This window comes from Epinephelus moara, chromosome 5, assembly GCF_006386435.1.
Source record: "Epinephelus moara isolate mb chromosome 5, YSFRI_EMoa_1.0, whole genome shotgun sequence".
NCBI classification, from domain to species: Eukaryota; Metazoa; Chordata; class Actinopteri; order Perciformes; family Serranidae; genus Epinephelus; species Epinephelus moara.
In genome coordinates, this window is record NC_065510.1 from 18,461,693 (window position 1) to 18,480,420 (window position 18,728).

General features: G+C 37.9%; 1 protein-coding gene across 3 annotated transcripts; it reads left to right on the forward strand.

Moving 5' to 3' along the window:
* The first annotated feature begins 14,804 nt into the window (after nucleotides 1–14,804).
* si:ch211-145b13.6 (ecto-ADP-ribosyltransferase 5) lies at nucleotides 14,805–18,055 on the forward strand. 3 transcript variants are annotated; one of them, XM_050044613.1, is made up of 4 exons: nucleotides 14,805–14,959; nucleotides 15,177–15,271; nucleotides 15,376–16,082; nucleotides 17,640–18,055. In XM_050044613.1, the coding sequence occupies exons 2-4, from the start codon at nucleotides 15,212–15,214 to the stop codon at nucleotides 17,713–17,715; spliced, it is 843 nt and encodes a 280-aa protein (XP_049900570.1). In that variant the 5' UTR covers nucleotides 14,805–14,959; nucleotides 15,177–15,211; the 3' UTR covers nucleotides 17,716–18,055. The 3 variants fall into 3 exon arrangements, with proteins under 3 accessions (XP_049900570.1, XP_049900571.1, XP_049900572.1); XM_050044614.1 differs by having other exon boundaries at nucleotides 14,841–14,959; nucleotides 15,174–15,271; XM_050044615.1 differs by having other exon boundaries at nucleotides 14,851–14,959; nucleotides 15,148–15,271.
* The last annotated feature ends 673 nt before the right edge of the window (nucleotides 18,056–18,728 follow it).

Here is an 18,728-nt window from a genome sequence, read left to right on the forward strand (position 1 = left end):
CTACGTTATTTGACTTTTCATTCGGGCTAAGGCTATAAGGCACTACTTTATTTTGATGTTGGTGTTTTGGATGAGGAGGGGCAAGCTGCTTTTTGATTTTTGGCATCCCCACCTTATAAGTAGCTATTTTTGGAAAGTCGTAAAACATTCCAGTTCTTCTTTTTTCCCTTTTTTTTTCTTTTAATCTTGCTCAGGATAGTTGATTATCTAACGGACCAACCTGCTTATTGTATGAGATGATTATTCTTAAGTCTTGTTTTAATAAGCTACTGTTAACTCAGTTTTCTCCTCGCATATATTATAGACTAAGGAGTAAGCCTATACAAACTTACGGTATATATTCTGGGGAACTTAATGTTTTTTGTTTGGATGATATTAAGGGTGTTTGTTTGTTTTCTCCTCATCTTCCTTTTTTTTGTTCTCTCGCCACATAAATTGTGGACTAACAAATTTGTTCACAATCTGGTATAGTTTATTCACTCAAATGCCAACATGTTATATTCTTAAAAATGGGGGGTTCTCTGTAGGCTAATTGCATTTTCTATGCCTATGCCGGGAGCCAGCTGTGACACCACATGCACTCCCGTGCGTTAGGCATTAGCTGGAGGGGTGGGCGAGCGGGTGGTGGGACTCTGTTCTCCGCAGCTTCAAGTTAGAGAGTCACGGACCAAGTTGTGGGTTGTTTAGTCGTCTGGTTTATTGGACGCATGTTTGTAGTTTTTATTTTATTTTTTTGGAGTCTCTTGTTTGTTTATGTTTGTGATTATGTTTCTTATGGGTGGTTGTTGTGCAATATTGGGTCAATATGCAGGGTGCACCAAGACTTACATAGTACTCAGTTTATACTATTTCAGATTACTATAAACTACGCAGAGATTGGGTCGGGTTTGTGGAGGCTTCATGTGGCAGTAACAAAAGCAGAGGAGTAGCAACTCTAATCAATAAACACCTGCAATTTAAATGTCTAAGGAAGAGTACTGATGAAGAGGGGAGAATTTTAATCATGTTATGTGAGATTCAGGGTAGCAGCATTATTCTAGCCAATATATATGCCCCAAATATAGATGACCCTACCTTTTTTGGTTTACTTGAAAAGAAATTAAATGAGATGGAGAATCATCCTGTTATTTTGGGGGGGATTTTAATGAGGTCATGGACAGTGTACTAGACACGTAGCTCTGCCTCAGCCCGCACTTCAAGAGCACAAATGGTGTTAAAAGACATGTCCAAAGCAGTCGGACTAGTGGATATATGGCGTATACAAAATCCAACATTAAAGGACTATACTTTTTTTTTCACCCCATAGTTCATTTTCCAGGATAGACTTTTTTTAGTTTCTCACTCCCTCATACCTGCTATTCATACTAGTGGCATTGGTAATAGAATTCTCTTAGATCATAGTCCTGTATTTCTCCAAATGGGGTTATCTAGTAAGCCAGAAAAGTCGACTAGATGGAGACTTAATTCTAGCCTCTTGCTAAACGTGGCCTTCAAGGAATTTATTAAAACACAAATCAATCTATATATTGAAACTAACTGGGCTACAGCTCCCTCAGCAGGGGTGGCCTGGGAGGCTTTGAAAGCCTTTTTAAGAGGCCACATAATACAGTACTCTTTATATAAAAAAAGAGAAAATCATGCTAAACTGCAGGAGCTTGAGAAGCAGATCGAAATCGCAGAATCAAATCTTAGAAAGAGCACATCCTCTGAAAATCTCACTAGGCTGACAAGGTTGAAATATGAGTATAATTTAATTATGACCCGGAAGGTGGAGTTTTCTCTCTTCCATGCAAGACAAAAATATTTTGAGGAAGGTGAGAAGGCGGGGAGATTACTTGCTAATTACATCAGGCAAAAAGAAGCTATGAGTGCTATCTCTGTAATTAGAAGAGATGATGGACATCTCCTGACTGACCCCAGGGAGATAGGGAACTGCCCATTGGTTCGACAGCCCATTGGTTCGACATCCCATTGTTCCGACCATATTAAACTCATTGTTCTGAAGTCCGTTCCGAAATCATCATGATGCCCTGTGGTTAAGGTCTGGTTAGGTTTAGGCACAAAAACCACTTGGTTAGGGTTAGGAAAAGATCATGGTGTGGGTTAAAATGAAAAAGAAAGTGACAAACATAAGCCGTGAGCCTGCTCTGCCTCAAGCCGGTCGCGGCGCACCATACGCCCGCCGCGAGCCGTTCAGCACCGCGGACAGTCGAACTAATGGGATGTTGAACCAATGAGCTGTCGAACCAATGACATGGACCCGGGAGATAAATCTAGCCTTTAGAAACTACTACGTTAATCTTTATACTTCTGAATCAAAGGTGGACAGGAGTGACATTTCTGCTTTTTTGTCTGATCTTAATTTTCCTAAGTTGTAGACCAACTTGAATGCCTGGATTCACCCATTACTATATGGGAGATAGCTGAGACCATTAAACAACTTCCCTTGAATAAGGCCCCTGGCTTAGATGGGTTTACGGCAGAATTTTTTAAGGCCTTTGCAGCGGAGTTGGTACCATTGCTTCTAGATACCTATAATGAGACGTTTGTGGAGAAAAAGCTCCCTCCCTCTCTAACTGAGGCCGTTATTACTCTCATTCCAAAAGAAGGAAAGGACCTATTGGACTGCAAAAATTACAGACCTATTAGTTTAACCTCATGCGATAGTAAGATTTTATCTAAAAGTTTAGCTAACCGCCTGAACAAGGTTATAACCTCTCTGATCCATCCAGATCAGGTTGGTTTTATAAGGTCTCGTTCATATGTAGATAACATTAGAAGATTCATAAATATTATGTGGGCAGCTCAGAATGAAACTTCTCCTATGGCTGCAATCTCACTAGACGCTGAAAAGGCGTTTGACAGGGTGGAATGGCAGTATCTGCTCTCCACTTTGCAAAGCTTTGGTTTTAGTAAGAAATTTATGCAATGGATTAGCCTTATGCACATCCTACAGCATCTGTGTTAACTAATAGTATTATATCTAGGGATGTCCCGATCCAGCTTTTTCACTTCCGATCCAATACCGATATTACAGCCTTGAGTTTTGACCGATACCAATACCGATCCGATCCAAGCGCGTATTATACATATTCACTTATTTTGTTGTCAGTCATGTTAGAAAAGGTTTGATCAAGCAATATTACTCTAACAAGAACAACTACTTAATCGGGTTAGTTAGAATGATCCACAACAGTTGATATGAGAAACTGACCTGTTTATTGTGAACAGGGTTATATAAACAAACTTTAAACTTGAACATTAACATTAAATAAAAAATATAGCTGGTTTGCTTTGGCTGCTTTGACCCCTTAATAAATAGAAAATAAATCAACACAAGAAATCTTTAAAATGTCTAACATTGAAATTAAAATAGCAGCAAGACTCCACACACTTGTGCTTTGGCCCCCTAATAAATAAAAAAAAGATTAACACCACAAGACACTGTTGACATTTAACAAGTGTCAGTCTGTGCCTGGTGCACAGGCACACAATATTGTACAACTGTTTAAACAAGCAATAGTCCATCCATGGCTCCAGTTTCACTAATTGTGCTCAAAACAATGCCATCAGTGCTCTTTACTTAAACAGTAAGAGTGTATACCAAATAAAAATATCACTCTCAAAAAAAACAGAGCAGAAAACAAATAGTCAGTTAACTAAGTTGACTGCTACTCTTCCTACCCTTCCCTTTGTGTGTGTCTGCCGTCTGCATGCTGGCCTGGTGGATTGATAGTAAGTGCTGGAGCGGATCACTGGAATAGACTGCTTGAATCGCGGAGCGCTGGGCTGGCCAGAAAACCTGGATCGGACTACGTGAAAAACTGGATCAGAGTTCTTGGATCGGCATTTTTCCATGCAGTCCGAGCCGATGCAGATGCACGTTTTTTGCTAATATCAGCGGCCGATACCGATCCGAATATCGGATCGGGACATCCCTAATTATATCATCATCATTTGGCTTGGGTAGAGGGACAAGACAGGGCGATCCGATATCACCATTACTCTTCGCCATTGCACTTGAACCTCTGGTGGCTGCCATCCGTAGGGAGCAAACATTTTCAGGCATTCAAGTTGGTGAAAAATGTCATAAATTGATGTTATATGCGGACGACATTCTTTTGCTGGTCTCCGACCCTGAACACTCACTTCCTTCCCTATTTAAAATTATTGGTACATTCTCCTCTATTTCAGGCTACAAATTGAATTGGACGAAGTCTGAGGCCCTCCCCCTTACCTCATACTGTCCCAGATTCCTCTTCCAATCTGGTAACTTTGACTGGCCTAAGAGAGGTACCAAATACTTAGGTATAACATTTACCCCACAACTGTCTGATTTAATCAAAATCAATTTTGAACCACTCTTGGACAGAATGCGGGCTGATGTTGAGAGGTGGACTCCACTGTTTCTCTCTATGTGGGGGAAAGCAAATATCATTAAAATGACCTGTGCTCCAAGATTTAACTATCTGCTGCAGGCTCTTCCAGTCAGAATCCCACTTCATTATTTTAAACAATTTGATCAAATCTGTAATAAATTTATATGGAATAATAAACGCCCCAGGTTGAGCCTGAAAAAACTACAGAGACCAGTAGAAAGAGGTGGCCTTGGTGTGCCTAATCTATTACTTTACCATTATGCATTTACTATTAAACATATGGCACAATGGGCTTTGCCCCCAGAAAGAGCCCCACCATGGTTTCATCTCGAGAGCACCATCTGTGCACCTCTTGAACCTATAAACTATCTTAGCTGGACTGGCCCCGCAAAGTTGTTTACATCCCATTATTTCTCATATCCAATGGGTGTGGAATAAAATAGCAAAGATATTTAAATTTGACCCCTATCTTCACAGGTCTGCTGGGATCTGGCTAAATCCCAAGCTTTGTATAGACAAAAAACCTTTTCTCTGGAAATCTTGGTACCAAAAGGGCATTGTAGCTCTAGGGGACTTATACCAGGAGGACACACTAAAATCCTTTGAAACACTTCAAAAAGAATTCAACCTACCACAGAATCAATACTGGCATTATCTACAGTTAAGACACCTGCTAGAGAAAGTCTTTGGCTCCCCCTCATCAGCACCACCTAGTGTCGCAACTCTAGAGAGGATTTTGAACATCTCTGGTCTGGGTCATGTAGCCTCCTCTTATTATGCAATGATTCTCAAGGCCTCTGATTCTAAAATAGTTGCATTAAAATTATGTTGGGAAACTGATTTAAAGGTATCTTATACAGAGGAGGAATGGTTGAAAATTCTCAGCAACGGGAAGAAATTATCAAGGGAATTACGAACAAGATTGATTCAATTCAAAATTTTAAATGGAACTTATTGGACACCAGCCAAGCTCCATAGTGCGGGTTTGGCTGATAGTCCTGAGTGTTGGAGGTGTCATGACAAGGATGGCGGTTTAGTGCACATGCTCTGGAACTGTTCAAAAGTTCAGAAATATTGGTCTGTAATACACACTACAGTGGAAAACATTACTGGCGTCAATATTCCATTTTCTCCCAAGTTATTTATTTTGGGAGATCCTTCCTTACTAAAAGATTTGAATCCTCCCTTAGTGGAGTGGATCCAAACTGCCTTTATGTTAGGCAAGGCAAAGCAAGGCAAGTTTATTTGTATAGCACAGTTCAACACAAGGTAATTCAAAGTGCTTTACAGAGACATTAAAAGCAACAAGACACAATTTAAAACAATAAAAACAGTCAATTAAAAAGGGAAATAGAAATTGAGAATGATAGTGATAATAAAATACAGTAACATAAAATAAAAAAATAAATGAGAATGATAGTGATAATAAAATACAGTAACAAAATAAAAACAGGCTCAATACTTTGCATCTAAGAGCAGTAAGAAGTAGGATAATAAAAGGCATAAATCAGCAGTGTGTAGTTAAAAAGTACGGGCAGTAGAATACAGCAGGTAAGTATTTAATCTACGAGTACGCTTCAGTAAACAATAGTGTTTTTAGCCCTGATTTAAAGGAGCTGACAGTTTGAGCAGACCTCAGATCTACAGGAAGTTTGTTCCACAGGTGAGGAGCATAATAACTGAATGCTGCCTCACCGTGCTTGGTTCTTGTTCTTGGAACACACAACAAACCAGTTCCAGATGACCTTAGGAAGGAGACTGCTGGTTAAAGACTGAAAAGCATCTGCTGCACCTGCGCCATCCTTGTGGTATACATCTCTTGGGCAGTTGGCTGCTTTTGAGCACCTGTCATACAGATTGTTGGATAAGGTGGGGAAATATGATTTGAAATGGGGAAAGTACCACACCTATACGTTGGGGTCTAAAAGTGTGTCCAGCTCATAAATAATTAATTGTATATTCTATGGTGTAAACTTTTAAAATGTATACATGTATGATATTGCTGCGAAATAATTTACTATGTACTCTGCACAACTCAGCACTAACCTGTTTTTTTTTGTTTTTTAATTAATTAATTTATTTTTGTTCTTATTGGTTGTAGTACATTTTTGTTATCTGCTCCTTTTTCCCCCTCTTTTTTTCCCCGCCTGTGTTTTGTAATGTTTTTTTTTTTTAATTATTTCTCGGTTTTCATAATATTATTTCAGTGGGTAGCAACATAACTGAAATCTATGCATTACTGCATTAAATGTAAAATGTATACCCTATAAAAAGAAAACACAATAAAAAAAATTAAATCACAAAAGAATATTTATATGTTTGATACTTTACGTACATTTTCTGATTATATTTACATACTTTAACTTAAGTAGCACTTTCAGTACAGGACTTTTCCTTGTAGTGGAGTATTATCACAGGCTGTGTCTGAAATCATTCACTCATTCACTCTTCCATACCCACTATACAGGGAGCTCTATGTAGAGGACTATAAAAACATGAAAGAACACTTTCTGACAATATTCTCTGCGCCGTTTATTACATCACTGCTGTCGCACAATTAAAACATGTTGTATCAAAGTCACCTGGAGAACCATCCATAACAAATTCTGACCTGCGTATTTTCCCCAAGTTGATTTATAAGGTTACAAAATTCTTTGCAGCTGTTTGTGTTGTGATGCTGCTCTGCTCACATTAAAGAAACTAAAGAAAATCAGTTGCTGATTTATTTTTATCTCTTCGTTAACACACGACAACGACAAAGAAAAACTGTTAAAACAAACTTCAACATGTTGTTATAAGTTAAACATGTACAGCAGGTTTTAATCGAGTTGCATTCTCTCCTCTCGTCAATCTCCGTGTCCGTCCGTTCCTTTGGCGCAATGCATGATGGGATATATTGCTTGGTTAGTGACCATTGATTGTACACTACTTTTCGTGGTGCATTGTGGGATATTTTGAGTCCACTATATTGGGTGTATTAATCCCCAGCACTACAAAATGGCGACCTCACAGGCTGCTTTGCACCTGGCAAGGTGGCGGCACCGAGTGACAACAGGTTCACTGCTCTGAGAGAATCTGGAGAAACTGAAGAAAACACAGATGATATCAACGAAAGTATTCAAGAATCGATAGCTGGTGCAGTTACCAAGGCAGTTGCCGACGGAACGAGTGCTTTGGCTGACGGATTGAGCAAGAAGAAGCCGACTACGTGCACCGCTCACAACACGAGGCAGTCAGTGTCAAAGGAGGCTGCTGGTAAGGACCTGAGCGTGGGCGACTTAATTAAAGAAATCGTCCCAAAAGTTATAGATGCGCTGACTCCGTTAATAAGTTCCGTAGTGACGGCGGCTGTAAATGAATCCACTAAACTCTTGCTCCAAGAGTGGGGAAAACACATGGACGTGATCAAAAGAGGTCAAGAGTCAGCTGTGAAAGCAGCGACAAAAGCTGCTATGGAGATGAATAAACTGAAGTTTGAGTGTGACAAAGTTAAGCAAACTACTCGCAAGACAAACATCATCATTAGAGGAATCCCGTCAACAAACGGTGAGAACACAAAGAAAGTAGTAGTTGATCTGGCAGCCGAGATGGGAGTGGAGATGAAAGAGCAGGACATCAGCGTAAGCTACCGTCTGTCAGGGAAGCGTGGAAGAGTGCACGAGGCTGAAGATCAACACCGCAGCAGAAACATTTTTGTCAAGTTTGTCAGGTATGAAACCAAACTTCAAATTATGAGAAATAAAAAACGTCTAAGGAGCATTGATGGGAAAAACAGAGTCTTTATTGAGGAAGACCTTACGCCTTTGAGAGGAAAGATCCTGAGACAAGTGAGGATGGATCCAGAGATAAAAAGAGCCTGGACAATGGACGGTAACATCAGTTGCATCATTAAGGACAACGATCGGGAAGTGAAGAAAATCATCTACTCCGGTGATGAGCTGATGTCCAAACTGGGATGGCCTGCAGAAAAAGCTCAAAGCGTCGGGATCTATGTAGACCTCCCCTAGGCCAGCACTGACCCCTCACTACATGCAACTTGTATCAAGGATGTAACTTGTAAAAATTCTACCGGTCGATTTAAGACTAAACAGGAGACAGATACTAAATTCCTTGGACTAAATGTGTGTTGATTACGTGCTAAATTTCAATTTGGGATTAAAGAATACATTAAAGACTATGACTTTGTTTGTTTAACAGAAACCAAAACAGATAATATCTGTAAATCAGACTGTGATAGATTTACTCCTTTCGTGCTAGAGAAGAAGAAATCAAGTTATAAACATGGTGGTATACATGGGGTTTGTCTATTAGTTAAAAATGAGTTTGCAAATTATGTTCATGAGATAAAAGACATTACTTCTGACGCCATCCTGTGGACTAAAGTGGCCAAAGCAGCTTTTGGGTTTGAATTCATCTTGGGAACAGTCTATGTGCTACATGAAGGATCTATTTTTTTCAACAAGGACTATTTTGGAAATGTCTCCCAAGATATTTCATTTATGAGCAGTAAATACAGCTTACCAGTAGTGATGTTGGGTGATTTCAATTCAAGAACTGGTATTCTGAGTGACTCTTTAAATGTTGGTGATGTAGGAACGAATATTAGAAATGGGCTGTCTTTTGATGGCGAAATGCTTTTAAACAGTGACATAAATGATTTTTCTTTGATGGATCTACAGAGGGTCAGTGAAGATCTAACGACTAATAATAATGGTCACAGTCCAATTGAATTATGTCAAAGTTCAGAGTTGAAGATTGTAAATGGAAGATTTGGGTCTGATAAAGGCATTGGGCGCTACACCTGTTTTAATTATAATGGAAACAGTGTTATTGACTATGCCATAGTGTCAGCTTGTTTATTAGCACAGATTATTTATTTTTGTGTTGAACCTTTGGATAAATGCTTGTCAGATGTCCACTGCCCTATTAGTTTAACTATAAGAGCCAATAACCTTGGTACTCATAAGTGTGAAACTCTTACAGATACTGCTTATTATGATCCTGAAAAAGATTATAGACACATGACCCATTTAATATTTAAACACTGATGGAAACCTGAGTTAAAAGCCACATACCAAGGAACCTTTAATTTAGAGATTATAAAAATGTATGATTCAATGATTGATGCAATTAATATTTCCAATACAAATCTGGTTGAAATAAATAACATTAGTAAAGGTATATGTGACATTATGGTAGATCAAGCTAAAAGTTTGGGTTTATGTAAGGCATATGGTCAGGATCTGTACATATATACATAAATACAATACATAAATGATTTGTTTACTTTGGAAGAAATACAGCGAATGGTAAAAAAATAAAAAAAATAAAAAAGCAAACGGTATTGATGATGTTATAAATGAATATATAAAAAACTGCCCTTTTGGAAGTGTTGAACATTATAGCTAAATTTTTTAATTTGGTACTGATAACAGGTATAGTCCCCACTGACTGGTGTTTAGGAGTGATAAAACCACTATACAAAAATAAGGCACCAGTAGATGATCCTGAAAATTACAGAGGTATTACTTTACTTAGTTGTATTGGTAAGCTTTTTACGGCTGTTATAAATTACAGACTAACTGCTTATATAGAGTCTGAAAGAATTCTTGGAGAAGAGCAGGCAGGGTTTAGGAAAGGCTTTTCAACCCTTGACCATATTTTTGTTCTTCACTCACTGGTTGAATGGTACTTGTATAAGAAAAAAAGACTGTATTGTGCTTTTGTTGATTATAAAAAAGCGTTTGATTTGGTAGATAGGTCATCACTATGGTTTAAATTAGTTGCACTTGGTATAAACGGAAGAGTATTAAATGTGATACATAATATTTATGAGAATGCCAAATCTTGTGTTAGAGCTGGTTATGATTTATCTGAACAATTTGTATGTAATGTAGGAGTGCGTCAGGGGGATAATTTATCACCACTATTGTTTGCACTATATTTAAATGACTTTGAAAAATATGTGAGTCAATGGTACAACGGACTTCAACTTTTTTCAACTGAATGCCGCAATGTGATGAATGGTGAAATAGGGATATATTTGAAATTATATGTCCTGCTTTACGCGGATGATACGATTGTACTGGCAGAGACTCCTTCAGAATTACAGGCCGCATTAAATGCAGTTGCTTCTTATTGTAAAAACTGGTATTTAACTGTCAACACAGACAAAACAAAGGTTGTTATTTTCTCTAGGGGGAAATTACAGATACTCCCAGAATTTAAGTTTGGTTCAAATAAATTAGAAGTTACTTTTGAGTATGACTATCTCGGAACGTTATTTAATTTTAATGGACGATTGCTAAGCAAGTTAAACTAGCTAAAAGAGCTTTATTCTCCTTGGAAAACAGAGTTACTAGATTACAGTTACCTGTTGATATACAATGTGAGTTATTTGACCAGCTTATAGTGCCTATTCTTTTATATGGAAGTGAAGTCTGGGGATTTCATGAACTTGACCAAATTGAAATGCTTCACAGATCTTTTTTGAAATGTTTACTTAATGTTAATAAACGCACAGCAAATTGTATTATTTATGGAGAGTTTGGTCTAAATAGTCTAGATTTAAAGGTAAACATGAGAATGATTAACTTTTGGGTACATTTAATTAGTCATAATACAGCAAAAATCTCTTTGACTGTGTTTACTGTTTTCAAGATTTTGTATGATGACAGTATTTTTAAGTGTAAATGGATTTCCAAAGTTAAAAATATTCTTGATGATTGTGGTTTATCGTACTTATGGCATGACACTGGATGGATGAACCCTAAGTATTTAAAATTAATGACTGAACGTAGATTATCTGACATGGAACTACAGAGATGGCATGAGAAATTACAAAGCAACCCTTTATGTGATAGTTATAAATTGATTAAAACGGATTTCACTTTTGAACCTTATTTGATTATGTTAAGACCTGCCAAAAGGATTTGTTTGTCTAAGTTTCGGTGTGGAAATCACAAGTTACCTATCTCTGAGCGCAGGTATGACCGTGAAAATGTCCCTCGGCAATGTACTCTTTATTTGACTGGCAATCGAGGAGACGAATATCATTATGTACTTGTGTGTTCCTTTTTTAACAAAGAGAGAAGAGAGCTGGTCGGACAGTTCTATAGAGTAAATCCAAATATTTATAAGTTTCAAAAGTTAATGTCATCTCGAAAAGTAAAGGTCTTGTCAAATTTGTTGAAACTTTTAAAGAAAATCCTGAATAGTTTCTCTTGATTTGCTTTGACTTGTACGTATGTACACTAATTCTGCTCTATTTATTTTGTGGTGCATTGGTTGCTGCCTGCTCTGATTTGTTAATGTTATTTTTGTCTGTCCCTTATACCCTGGGGAGGGGTCAAAAGGAAATAAATGAAATGAAATGAAAACTATATAGTGGACTACAGAGTGAGTGGTGAGTGATTTGGGCCACAGTGTGGCGTCAGTACTTCTACTGAAGTAAAGGATCTGAACACTTCCTCCACTCCACACAAACAATAAACCAGTAAAATGACATCACTGTGTTTATTAATAAAACCTTTCTACCCTCACCAGGGAACCGTCATTATCATAGCCAATCATGGCGACAGGATCGATATCCTTGCCGGAGCAATGCTGGAGAACAAGATCATTTCAGGAAACCTGCGGATCCTCGACCACTGAGGCCTTCTGGGGGAAAGCAAAGACAAACAGACGAAGCCATCTGCACCTTGAAGAGACTCAAAGAGATATTTTTCTTCTCTACACTGATGAACTATCTCACTTTGTTTGTTTGTCTGTTTTCAATGTAAAGCCAACCTGAAAGGGTCAAAGGTCAGCATCTTCCATGTTCCTCATGATGCAGACGTGATGAAACTTCCTGTTACTGAAAACAGCCGCTGCAGAGTCTGAATCCACTGTGTGTCGTCTGCTTCTGCTGTCAAACAAACTAGTGCAATATGGGTCAGCTGAGTGTCATGTGATGTTTGGACTCTGACAGAAACTCCTCACTAATTTCATATCAGAGTTTTGGGTTTTTTTAATGTCATATTTTGAATTAGATTTAAAAGTTTTCATCCTCTAGACTGTTTATTGGTCTCTGATTCAGACGGAGGATCATGGTTGTGTGAGGATTACAAATACTGACGATCACTGACAAATGAGTTACTAAAGTCCTAAAGAATAAACTTTGGAGGTTAAAGAGGGGTTAAATTACCTTGACCGTTATTGGCTGGCACCCTGAATAGATGAGCTTCTGGGTCTTAGTAGCACACTCTAAAAAATAATCCACTGGTTCAACTTTAAAAAATTAGGGTAACAGTTTGCATGCATCTTTATAAGTAGTTCCAACTCTGCCATTAATGAGTCAGTCCTTAGAGTTTTATATAATCCAACAAACTTCATTAGTTTAGTACAACCAACATGATTTGCTTTAACCCTAAAAAGAAAACTTAATTAAGCTGAATCAACTTAATATTTATGCAAAAGTTGTGATATTTTGTAGACAAATTATTTTATTTAAGATATTCTAACTTATTTATTATAATTTCATGCTAGTCAAAAATGTTTTTGATTTTGACCATCTTAAAGTAAGTTGTCAACTGACTAAAACACACTGATACAACAAATATAATCTTTTAATGCAAAAAAATAAATAAAATAAAACGTTTTTAGAGTGTAGTCACATGTGCGCTCTTTGGATACATCGGGTTTACTGTGTTTATTCCATCTTGTGAGGGACTCACTGCATGAGTAAAGTATACTCTCAGTTAAGAAATCTAAAATGCAAGTCTCCATCAAAAACAATCCAAGGCACACTGTAGGGTTTTTGATTTAAAGATGGAATATCTCTCTTAGTGTTACCACATTAAATGTGCCAGCAGACTGTCAGAAAACAACTTCCTAAAAGTTGTTACTTTCTTTGGCTTCATGTGAAGGTGATAATACATAACAGTAAAAATTGTTGTTGGCACTTTTTGAAAGTTGTGCGCAGTTCTGTGGGTTGGATGAATTGTTGAAGTTTTGCATAATGCTATTGCGTGTGTTAAATGTTGTGCATATAGGCCTACTGTTTAGCTACGCTGTTGAGATGTTGTACAGAGACAACACCCATACTTGCACTCCTTTATGTGATTTTTGTGCTGCTTCATCGCCATATTAGGCAATTTTATGACACACAAATGAAATGCAAGTTCAAGATAAGTTTTATTGCACAATTACAGCTGAAGTTTTTAGTTTGTCTCTGCATATCAGCAATAACGGCCTCCCATGGCAAGTTCTCACAGGGCATCACACCCCTTCTGCCAGAGCTCTGACAAGTAATTAACAACTAAAAATGTTCATCCTGCACTGACCCTAGTCAAGAGAGGATGGGCTGTGACCAAACTATCACTTCCCCTTCTGCTCCTCATACTAAAACTCAACGGTTGGAATAAAAAAAAAGAAAAGAAAAAAGTGTTGTTGTGGTTGAGTAGGTGCTTTGAGAAGCTTAAATTCAGCAGCCTGTTTTACCAGCAAGAAAGAAAGGAAGTGAGAGGAGGAGAGGAGGAAGTTGCTGTTCACTAGCGTAATCCCTATGGAGCGCCAACAAAAACAACACCATTAACAGTATTTAGTCATCAGGTAAGTATTTGTGCTGTAGGATGTGGTATGTCACTCAACAGAGGAATATGGAGTGGGCATCAGAGGATTCTTAAGGACTTGTTTTACTGCTTTTTACAGATTGATTAAAATGTTCTGCACCACTTTTACACTAAAGAGTATTTGGTGCATTCCTTTCAATCCAAATGCAATAGGTCTGATATGAAAGTATTATTATAGAAGCAAGCAGCAACAAAGTGACTATTAAACTAAAAGAAATGAAAGTTAAGCTGTGGTGGATTATCACATTTCACACAGAGCAAAAAAATTCAGTGTGTCTCATAAAAGTTTCTGCTCAGTTTCCTCATTCCTCAACAGTAAGTGTGCACTGGGTGAGACCTCTGTAGATTTTGGTGCATTTAATTCCATGTAACTTTGGAAGACACTTGATTTGTTGAAGCCAGACTGCTGAAGCCTCATATTAACTTCAGATACATGTCAGACAAAGTGAGAAATGTGGACTTTGTCCTCCATCACTTACACTGCAAAAATATTAGACAGGGATCTTTTAATGGGAAGTATGCATTATTATAGTAAGCATGTTTCAATATGAGCATGTGAGTGTTTAATGAATAAACGCAAATCTATCTAAGAGCTAAGAAAATCATCCAGAATATGGAGAGGAAGAAAGAAACAGAAAGGAAGAAAGGATAAAGAAGAAAGTATTTAGGATAAACTGGGTTATAAAGACAATTTATCACTGGGCTGGACCGTGTAAGCTACAAAAAACATCTCTGACGCATCAGCAAGAGCTTACTACAGTAACTCAGTAGCTCTAGTAGAACAAATACCTCGACCTCAAGGCTCCCAGTGGCACACTGTTTCCTTCCACAGGAAACAAAAGGGCGTTGCTTGGTGTGATAAGCTCTTACATCCCTGCTGACAGTGTTCTGAAGAGAATTATCACTGTCTTGCCATTTGATGTACGCAGACTTGATTTTTGCTCCCAAGAAACGTACTTTTCCCTGCTGGTATGTGCCTTTCGACATTTGCTTTTCATTTCAGTGTTTAATCATTTATGTTTTACGAGTGGGAGTGTGGGTGCTGTGCTCTCATGTAAGACAACTCAGGGCTTGTCTAAACAAAGTCTAGGAGCAACACGCTACATCATCCCATTGCTGGCCTGTGTACAACTTTTTATTCATGTTTGGTCTTGCAGTTCTTCTCTTGGATTTTTTGTTTCAGCAGACTGTGCAGATAGAAGATAAGAAGAGCCTATTAAAATGTGGGACGGAGGAAAACTGCTCATTGCTGCAATCGTTGTCACTGGTCTTTTCCACAAGGTGAGTATTTCTCTTACAGATGGCCACTTAAAATGTGTTTTGTTGTTATTTTTTGAAAAAAAAAAGTGATATTCTCGTGTCTTGAAACTTCAATCTAATTAAAGGTGACAAATTTAAAACTGCTGGACATGGCCCCAGATGCTGTGGATGACCTGTACAATGGATGCCGTCAAGAGGCCATGGAGAAGTTTATCAATTCAGGCCTGTTAGGACAAGAGCTGAACGCCAGTGCGAGATTCCAGCAAGCATGGAGTGCAAATAACCACTGTCCAAAGCTGATCCCTGGAGGAACAAAAGACCATACTGCAGCACTTCTGACATATGCCAATGCAGATGTGGGTTTTATAAAGACCTTTGACGCTGCCGTAGAGACAATGGGCGGAAATGCAAGCACCTATGAAAACCATTTCCATTTCAAGTCCCTTCACTTCCTGCTCATGGACTCAATGTCGCTGCTGAATCTAAAGAAATGCGAGACTCTGTATTTTATTCACGAAGGTTACACAGCACAAGAGGGCTCAAAGGTGAGATTTGGAAGCTTCATTAAAGTCCATTCAAGCTATACTATGCTAATGGAACTGGAAGATTGGGACGGGCAAGTCATCTTTAATATCACTACTTGCTTCTTTGTCCACCTGGGAGCGGACATTTGCAGTGAAGACCAGGACATGGCACTCATATCTCCAACTGAGGTGTTCACTGTGCAGAAAGTAGCTAAAGTGTCTGACAACATTAATGACTCTGAATACACTGTGATCGTTCTGAACCACTCAGCACGGAACAGCACACACAACTGTTACATTTCTTCACGGTAAGACATTTTCTTGATCAAAACAAACTACTTAACTCTATGATTATTAAATGATATATTAACTTGTGATTCCCCTATCTAAAAAGTGAGTGTGATCTTTGAATGTTTTATAATCATTAATAACTAGTGAAGAATTGTTTGGCGTCAGATATTTTAAATAGATACAAAGATCACACCGTTTTACCTGACTTAATGTAAATATGAACTGCTCTTCAACCAAAACAGTTTCTTAAAGGTCCAGTGTGTAGGAAATGGAATTTAATATAATCAGTGTGTTTTTTGAGCTTATAATCACCCATAAATACGCATTGTTGTGTTTTTGTGACCTTAGAATGAGCCATTTAAATCTACATAGGAAGTGGGTCCTCACATATGGAGATCACCATGTTGCGCCTCCATGTTTCTACATTAGCCCAGAATGGACAAACACAACGCTGGCTCTAGATATGGCCATTTGCATTTTTGAGATGGCCGCCATAGTTAGCAGGCCCTCCATGAAAAGAGCATTTGTTTCAGAGAGGAGGAGACCTCTGCAGATAATTACGCTCCCGCTAAAAACCTCCTGAACGTCTGGAGCTTAAGTTGTCAGAGAAAAATGGTGAGAACACATTAGCAGGTGCTGGGCTAGCAGCCCGACAGCAATGTTGCAAACAGGGTTGGAGAAACACGGATTTGTAACATGAAACTTCTTTATTCAGTGGTTTTAAAGGCTTTAATCAGATCTCATTTATAAAACAATACGTACAGACAAAGGCCAAAGATGATGTGCACCAAAAATATTCAACAATTTCTACAACCAGGCTTCTTCCTCACCATCTGCATTGCGTCTCCAAAACATTCGTAAGCATGGGTCAAAGTTTCTCTCATCAAGTCTATTTTTATAGATCACAACTTTTGCATTTGAAGTGGCTTACGCCTCGATTTGTGCGTATGCAATGTTTATAAATGAGACCCCTGGTCCGTTATTTTTGGAGAGGAAGAGACCTCTGCGGATAATTTGGCTCCCTGAAAAAAACCTCCTGAACAATAAACACTGAAGGAATTCTAACTTCAAGAAGTTTCAACTGGTTGCAATCTGTAATCCTCACCACTAGATGCCACTAAATCCTACACACTGTTCCTTTAAAGAATAATATATTTTGAAGCCCATTACCTGCAGTCAAATATATGATTAGATCTATTCTGTCAGGTTTATGCGTTTAATTTACATATAAAATTTCCATTCAGCTTACTTTAATAATGTTTGTGTAATTACTGTTGATTCACTCAAATATCAGAAATGTCATATAAGTAAATCCATAATTCTGTGTATCTGAAATACACAGAGTTTAAGAACTGCCATTACATAAGCTTTATTAAAGTCAATTCTGTGAGCTATGGTTAGAAATGTCGTAATAATCTATTGATCTTAGTTTTATTTGATTTAAAAACTACTTGACTCAAATGGATGGAAATTGTATATCTCATTGAAAGAAACAAACCTGAACATAGACCAAATAATTTCTCTAACTGTAAGATATTTATCTCTCTCTTTTTGTCTCTATCTCTCTTCTTTAGGTCCCGGGCTTATGTCTCCACCCAGTGGCTGGTGTTGGTGCTTGTGGCTTCATCTCTTTTTTTCTTTGACTGTTGAGAACAAGTGAGAAATAATGAGCAGCTCCAACTACACTGAGAGTTGTTGCAACAAAAAACTCTGCTTTGTTTGTACAGATTTGTAGTCATGTACAAATTGATTTGCTGTGATGTCTGCAATTAAGGCGTGACAGGCTTTTGTACGATCTGCTGCAAAAATCATCATCATCATATCGCTTTTTTTTTTGTAATTACTGCAACCACAATTGCTTCCTGCCTATCAGCAGAATTATACTTATATCAGTAAGATAAGGGGAAGTGCAACAAAGGTCGCATGCAGCTTCAGCTTTTTTAAATATGGGAGTTGAGCTTTACATAAACAAATAAACTGGTTGATCATGCCTTGTCTTACCTCATTTGTGTTCCAGGACTGAGCTGTGAGCAAATTTTCATGACAATTGAAGCATTTTACAAAGTCATCAAATACAGGCTGGATCCCACCATAAATATATAACAGCTTTTTTCTTAACTTTCATTGCAAGTTAATTTCTGTAGAGAGAAATATGTCTGCAGTCCAGACAACTACCTGAGGAGGACACAAGTCCAAAGATTTAGATAAACCCTGCTCAGCAGATCTTTAAACAATGGTTATGAAATGCTGTTGACACATTCTATGTTACAGTGGCGATCATTTATAAGACATGCTTTTCAGCACATCAATAGACCGACACTACACTGAAACTGAACATGCAATTTGGTTGAGTTGCTGAGTTAAGGTACATGAGATTAATGCCACTTTTCCATAGTCACTAATACACCTAATAGACTGTAAAACCTGATACGGAGATTTAATGGTATCACCTATTGTTTCAGCAGTAGCAAATACATAAGTTTTTAGCAGACATCCCAACATGCAATGTTTCAGAGTTAAAACTCTTAGGAGATGCCTCTTTTTAAAGGTTTGAAGGAAACAGACATGATGAAAACATGTTTGTCTTTAATACATGTTAAATTAAGTCATGGTTGTTTACGTAAATAATGAAAACCATGATGAAGGTGGGTATTAAATTCAGT